Consider the following 7,590-nt stretch of genomic DNA (forward strand, 5'->3'; position numbering starts at 1 on the left):
GTGGCTGGTGTATCATTTCAGGGCTAAGTGAATTGTGGAAACTGAACTCAAACTACCCTTTCCCAATGGGCAGAGAGCCAAGCTGCCCCATCTTACCAGTGTTGGGTATGGCCATGTGAATTGCTTTGGCCAGTGGAGTATCAGCACATGAAATACACAAAGTATAAACTGTGTGTGGTCAGGGTTGCCTTCTTGTGCTTCTGTCATTACTAGAGAACTTCTGGGCTTTAGTATTCTAGCCCAAGTTTGAAGAGGAACACAAATGGAGTAGACCCAAGCCCAACTCATGGCCTGTAGTCAAACCCAGCCAGAGCTCTAGTGTGAAGCAGAATCACTCTGGCAAGTCTGGCAGCCAACCTGCAAAAGCATGAACGAGAATCATTAAGTTGATGCCATTCTCTTAGGCTCCATCATGAGGGCTAAAACACCTCTTCGTTTAGTGCTATATGCTCAGAGCCTAGCAGTTTGTCACATAGCAGCTGTTAACATCTGTTGTGGTCACTTTTGTTTCTTCCAAAATTAGTGACCTAGGAGAATAAAACTGAAAGGAACTTACGTAATTTAGTAGTCAAGCATGTGGTGCAACTGCAAAATCAATTTCAATGAGGATCGTAAAGCATATTAAGGGTTATTAGGTTGGTAAGAGCACTGCCTGGATTTATAGTACCTACCTCACAGAACAGTTGCGTGGATTAAGAGATGTATTTCAGGTACGTAGAATCTTGCCTTGGTACATGATAAAGCACCATATAGGCATTTTATTATTGCCAGCATAAGATGGTTTTGAGCAGGGTTACTGAAGTCCTCTTCGCCTGCTCCTCCCATCACCTATTTATATCTACTTGTTCTCACTTTTGTTATCTCATCTCTGCACGTATTAAGCTCTTTTGTAGGTTTTCATGATCTTTTTATGCCCAGGAATGCTAAGGGCCGATATCTATTTCACCCACCTCCCCTCTACCAACCATTTTAAGAAATGATTTTGTTCTTTTCCCCTAGGCTATCATTGGCAACTCTCTCCCCCTGCTCAAATCGTATTTGTTACTCAACATCCAGTCTAAATGCCACTCTTTCACGAAGCCTATTCTGATCTTCCTTCCCAAAGGAATCTGCTTGTTCTCTGAAACTCCTTAGCAATTCATCTCTACCTCAATTATACTCTTATACTTGCTCCTCTCAGGTATATGCCTCTCCATGATGACACTATAAGCTCAGAGAGTATAAGACCACAATTCCTAGGCTTACTTTCTACACATTCCCACCCTCAAGTATACGGCAGGCAAGAAAGAAATGTTTTGAATGAATATATATGAAAAGCCCATTTTGATAGGTTCATCTAAATTCTAAAACAGCTTTATTGAAAAGTCAAGCTTTTGAAAAAAAGATAAATTATAATAGAACACTAATTAGATATAAAAAGATAAAAGAAGTTTGCATGTAAAAAGGAAAGACACTTGATTTATTGCATTAAAAAACTTTATTTCATTTAAAAGGTCCAATATAAGCCAAATTAAACCCCCAATTTACGGCTACACGTAGAGATCTCCTGAACTAAATGGCACTGTTTGAGTTGAGTGTCTTGTTAAAGGAGGTCATTTGCTATTACCACCATTTCCCCCAAAGCAGTTCTAGAGCAGAAGCTGGTATTATTAAAATACACATCGGATATCAGATGTCACCTTTCATGCAGAAGTTAAAAAAGCAGACGTGCTCTTCTGTTCTGTGCGAGGATAAAAACCACTACAGAGCAGGGCCCGAATGCTTTTGACATACAAGGTGTAACCATAAGGGAACTTACTGTGGTGCTGTGTTCATTCATTAAAAAGTCCATGTACTTACTCCAACAATACTAGTGCTGTTCAAATACTATTTGGGACAGTACTTTGGGTTTTCCCTGCAGAACAAAGGAAGTGGTGGATCAAGCTGGGGGACAGACTATCACAAAATGCGATCACAAAGCAATGAAACAGTTTTCCTAGCGGGCAAGCAATCCCAAGGACCACCTCACGAATATTTTCAGCAACAGCATCATTTACATAAAGTGATGCAAGATCTAAGTTCTGATATATGTGAGGATAAATTAAAAACAGCTTGTTACTTTATAGCTACACCTCGGATTTCATTAGATGTGGTAAATCGAACAGTGTGTCTAATGAGTCCTTCTAGAAATCAGCGCAGATAAGTCAACAGCCTGTAAAAGAGAAGACATGGCAGAGGGCACAAGAGTCATCTTTTCAATGTTCTCAGTGTTCTCTTGGAGGACAGACCCAGGCCCAAGGACAGAAGTTACCAGGAGGGAGGCTTCAGCTCCATCTAAGGAAGACCTTTCTAACAGTTAGAGCTGCTCGACAACTGAACGGACTGCTTGGTGAGGTAGAGCCACCGGAAGTGTTCAAGGTGGAAAGATCACCCTTGTAGAAGGGACTCCTGCATTTGTTAAGAGGTTAGCCTGGATGAACCTCAGGTCTCTTTCAATTCTGAGATTCTAGAAAATTCCCTCAGGGAATTCAGAAGAGAATTCCTAAAAGGAAAGAGAAAGCACATATATGTATACTTTTAGAATCCTCTTGAGTTTTTTCTTTTTTTTCAAAAGGTACAATAGAAAATGTAGTCTGCTGTCTTTAAAATGCATATTCACCTTCCTATCACTAATACTTAGGAAGGGTCCATTAGGACTTCTTTATATTATAAAGAAAACATGGAGGATTACATTTATAATTTCTGTAAATATTTTAGAAAAAATGCTTAAAATCTAGTAGTCAATGCCCTAGAAACTTTATAGATTTTTAGGTAATATGCACAGATACAAATACATTATTCATTAAATACAACTCACATCTGTGTTTTATTATACTCTAAAATATACAGGAATCTTGATGTACTGAAAGAGTGCAAGTAAATACAGTATTCAAGCAGTCACTATTTCTATGTACATGCTCATTAATTCTTCAAAAAACCCACAAAATTATCAAATAGATCAAAATACTGTTCTGTGTTTTCACACTTTATATTCAGAAAAACCAGCTGATAATTTACAATGTCATAGGTTTCCAGTTTTACAATACAAAAAGGATAAAATGAAATTGGGTATCATTTTGTGAAAATTTATGGAACTTTATACTTAGACCTGACCCTCTACATATGTGAAATCATTCTCACTGGGAAAGTGACAGTTACAGTAAAAGCAGAACCATGTAAATTGTTACTTAAAAGTCTAACCCTCAGCCATTTCCCTCTCCCTGTTATTTGAAAGGCAGTCTTCCAATCTGGCAGGCAATTGTCCCCCAACCCCAAAAGTAGCATGTTACAAACATGCTACAATAAATCTGAATAGGACCTAGAGGTTTTAGTATTTTAAAGTTTGCCAAATATTCAAACACCTTCCAAGAGACCTGATGATGTTAATTTATTAATAACAAGGGATTTGATTCTTCACTAAACAATGACAACGAAAACTCCCCAACTTGCAACTCGCTGTGCAGGCACAGAAGTAACGTAAGTGACGAAGGTGCACCATCCAAAGTAGAGGCTGAAAACCTCCCAGGACCTCTCAGCTGCAAAAGGGTGAAAATAATCTACTTTTTGATTTTCTGAAAATTTCTTCTAGGAAATTCTTTACATTTTCAAACAAAAATAGTTCAATTTAAAACCTAAACCCTTCAAAACCGGGCAACAATAGCCCGATCCCAACCTATCTCATGTCTACGTCACAAATATTCCACCCTGACTGCACTCAGTCGGCTGGTTTTTAATTCTAATATTACAAAACTTGGAATTTTAAAATTTTTATGTAAAAGAAAAAATGTAAAAATACATCTGCTTTCTCTCATGGTTTAATACAGTATTCGAAGGCTTTCAGATGTTTTGTTTAAAAAAAAAAATCAACATTTAAAACCAAATCTTGACTTCATTTTCAGAAATATTAAAGTTTGGTTTAGATAACGTCTCATTTCACCTAGTCCAGTTTCCACAAAATGGTATTCTATTAAAAAACCTTTAAGTTATTTGGTCCTTTGGCAATTTGCTGTGCACATAATGCCTACTTATTGTACCAAACTTTTATTGCCCTTAAATTTAGCTGTAGTTTTATTGATAACATTAAAATCTAGTGTCTTTATCTCTTCTTTTACAATAGTGTTGCTTATGTAAGCAGATTAGGGTGCACAGTGTCCCAAATCATTCCTGGCACTGCAAAACCAAATAAAACAATTCCACAAAGCAATCTGACAGCAAAATGTTTTCCTCTGGCCAAGTCTATTTCAAGATTCTAGAAGTTCCTTTTCCAAAACTTGCCTTTAAAATTCTTCTTCCTAATGTCATCACATTTCTTATATTCGCTCACTCTGTGATCTTTCCTCTTAGGTTGAATTTGTACGAGAATAACAAAGTGCCTTTTTCCTGAAAAAGCACAGTTTGAAGCGTTAGTGTCAGAACTCTCTCCTTGGACCTCTGGCTCAGGCTCTTAGTAGGTCTCAGAATCGGAGTCATTGAGCTCGTCCACGTCGGTGTATAAGTACTCCTGTTCCCCGCCAATGTTGTTGAAACTGCAATAGGAACTAGGTTCATTCCTCATGATGGGCAAGGCTTCGAAGCTGACTGTTTTTGAGGTGTTGGTGTAACGATTAATGGCATTGAATGTCAGGGATGATAAAGGGCTACTTGATGAGACAGGCATCATGGTGGCCAAAATGAGAGCTAGGCAATCAGCTACATCCTTATTGGGAGCACAGGCCAAAGCTGGGGTATAGCCTAGAATTAAAAGATAAAATTAAAAAAATTAAACATCCTGAGACTCATTTTCATTATATTAGGAAATAAGCCTAAAGGCCTTCAACTTTAGATGTATTTTCAATTACTTGGCTTATAATAAATTGGTTTCATTAGAGTGATTCAGAAATTTCCAATAAGTAGAAAAAGAGGAGTCATAGCAATCTAGGGCAGGAAGAGACCTAACAGACTGTATTATAGTAAAAGAAACTAAGGCCCAGAGATGTAAGATCTTGGGAAAATCATCCAAGTTATCCATATCCATCTGAATTCACAGATTATTACTGGGCTAGAATAAGGGGAAAAAAAAGTTTGATAATCTTCTTTCAGAATGGTGGAAGCATCTTACTGTTAATTTTAAGTTATATAAGTTTAAGTGCTTATATGCTGAGATTTCTACATGAGTAGAGATTCATGAATGAAGCACCAAGTAGGTGCTCAAAAGAGAAATGTTGAATGAATGATATTTTGCTGTCGTTTAACTTTTAGGGTCAGAGTCCATTGAAGAAAAACCAGCAGATAGGTGAACTTTTAAAACCTAAGTCAAAACAAATGTTTCCTTTGTAACTGTTCCTTTCTTTAACAGAAAACTGACCTTAGCCCTAAGGCACCACAGAGTTATCAATACAACAAATTGAGTAAGGAAACATTTGATACTTTAGTTGGTACAAGACCCAGTCTTGAGGATGGAGCGGGAGAGAAGATGGCGAGAGCACACTGTGAGATGCCAAGCTTAGATTTTCCCATACGGAACTTTGGCAGCAAATGTCTTAAAGTTCGAGTTTACAGCTTCATGTGTCCTTCCTTGCACATCTGACACGGTTTTCCCTATTACTATATTTACTCATGTTTTAGCCTTCACACACATATATGTATATATTTTATAAAGTCACATTTGTTTTGCAAATAGCTGACTGATTTATCACAAAACATTCATGAAACCACCATCCGAATCAGGAAAGAGGGCATTAGCAGCATACCAGAAGCCCTGCCTGTCCCTTCCCTATTCACTATCCCTTTTCTATTTCACAAAGTTAACCACTTTTCTGACTCACGTGGTGATCATTTCTGTGCTTTCCTTTCTACTTGAATTCATAAACACTATAGTTTAGTTTTGACTTTTAACCTAATATAAATGGAATCATACAGTATGTATTATTTATTACGTGTCTTCTTTTGTTTAACGTGCCTATAAGATTTATCCACACTGTTGTATGTAGCTGTAGTAGGTTCATTTTCATTGTTACATATTCTACTGTGTGATTATACCATGGTTTAGTTATTCATTTTAAGTATTAGGCATTTGGCTGTTTCTAATTCTTGTATATTTTTATCAAGGCTATGTTACATTAGCCTTGAGAAAAAGATAATTTTTTCCCTTCATAAATTTCCCCTTTTCCAAGGGTCAAAGAAAACAGCTGATGCCCTTGCAAGTTTGGCAGGAGTGGCTGAAGAGTGTGCATATTTTTAATTAAACTCTATTAGCTCAAAGTGAGTAGGAGGGTGCTTCAATGCCAACACTTGTTTAAAGGGCTCCTCTGAAGATGCCTATTGTGCTCTCCTGCTGGTAGGCAGAGCAACCCATTAGACAGGCCATGATGCCTTGGCTGAGAGTGGGGACGGGGGAAGAAGAGCATCTGAGTGCATTCTAAATATGACTAAAAAGAGGCTCTCCTCTCTGCATGAGGTTGGTGTGGTCAGCAAAAGAGAAATGTAAGAGAAGCAAACTGCTTGAGGATAAGGGTCTAATTCATCCCACGCAAGAATAATATATTTTGATTCCTCTAGAAAAATCCATGGAAATATCACTTAACCTCATTCTTAGAGTGAATTAGGCACAGGATATACTGGGCCCTTTATCTAGTCTCAGCTTAAGACTACAGAGCCTAAGTAATCATTAACCACTATTGTTATTTGAGCAATTTATAACTGGATAATTAATTTGAAGTTTAGAATCAAATTATAGATTGATTATAAAATGAGATCGGTATTTAGTATGACCTGTCAACTTTGGGCAATGATTACTATTTCACATTGCAAAATGTGTTAAATGATATTCAGGTCACAGGTGATCTTCATTATCATCTGTTATATTATCCCTTACCTTTCTTTATAAGAAAAAAGTATATAAAATCTTGAAAATGGTCAACGAAGACTTGCATATCGACTGTTGATTCAGAGCTTCATAATGTAGTCAAATATCCTATACAGTTAGCATTTTAGCCCTCATTTTAATTTATGTAATTGCTATACTTCCAGAAATATAATTTAATGATAATGTAAGTTTCTTTTAAAGCTGGGTGAGTCTGAACTTATCTTAGTGGGTGATATTTACCACTTCCATGCATTTCATGACTACATATCCTAATGATTTCGGGCTCCACATCCATATATATCCAATTACCCACTTGGAGTTTCCACCAAATTTTTCTCAAATGCCTAAATGAAACCAGCTCTTTCTCTTACGTTCTCACCTTTGACTTTTTTAACTTAACATAATTCTGCTAAACAGTTTCATCATAACACCTCCAATGCCTCTACCTTTATTCTGGCTACCATCTCCTCTCACCTAAAACTGCTAACTTGTTTTCCTGTTCTACTCTTGTCTCCCTCAGACCACTAACTTCCTAGTGCACAGATCCTTTGCCACTTGATCGAAGAGGCTGGCAGAGCTCAGTACTTACACTGCCCTGCGTTAAATCTCTAAATATGCTACCCTCTGCTTTGAAAGTTCTCTTCCACTTTTTACGTGTCTTTTGGATTTTGGCTCAGAAGTCGTTTTTTTTGGATGTCTTCCCTGACCCTCCAAAAGGGTTTGAACAC

The 7,590-nt window shown here is 37.3% G+C and overlaps 1 protein-coding gene across 15 annotated transcripts in view; it reads right to left on the reverse strand.

Moving 5' to 3' along the window:
- Positions 1-1,458: 1,458 nt before the first annotated feature.
- The window catches only part of ANKRD28 (ankyrin repeat domain 28), a 120,011-nt gene continuing 113,879 nt past the window's right edge, over positions 1,459-7,590 (reverse strand). For 8 of the 15 annotated variants that reach the window (XM_025043588.1, XM_025043582.1, XM_025043586.1 and 5 more), the window contains one exon: positions 4,463-4,749. In XM_025043588.1, the coding sequence (XP_024899356.1) occupies positions 4,463-4,749 (287 nt within the window). Of the gene's footprint in view, positions 4,750-7,590 lie in introns of all 15 variants that reach the window. The other 7 variants (XM_015585787.2, XM_025043581.1, XM_015585790.2 and 4 more) reach the window with 2 other exon arrangements.

The sequence above is a fragment of the Pteropus alecto genome, unplaced genomic scaffold (assembly GCF_000325575.1).
Source record: "Pteropus alecto unplaced genomic scaffold, ASM32557v1 scaffold92, whole genome shotgun sequence".
In the NCBI taxonomy this organism is placed as follows: Eukaryota; Metazoa; Chordata; class Mammalia; order Chiroptera; family Pteropodidae; genus Pteropus; species Pteropus alecto.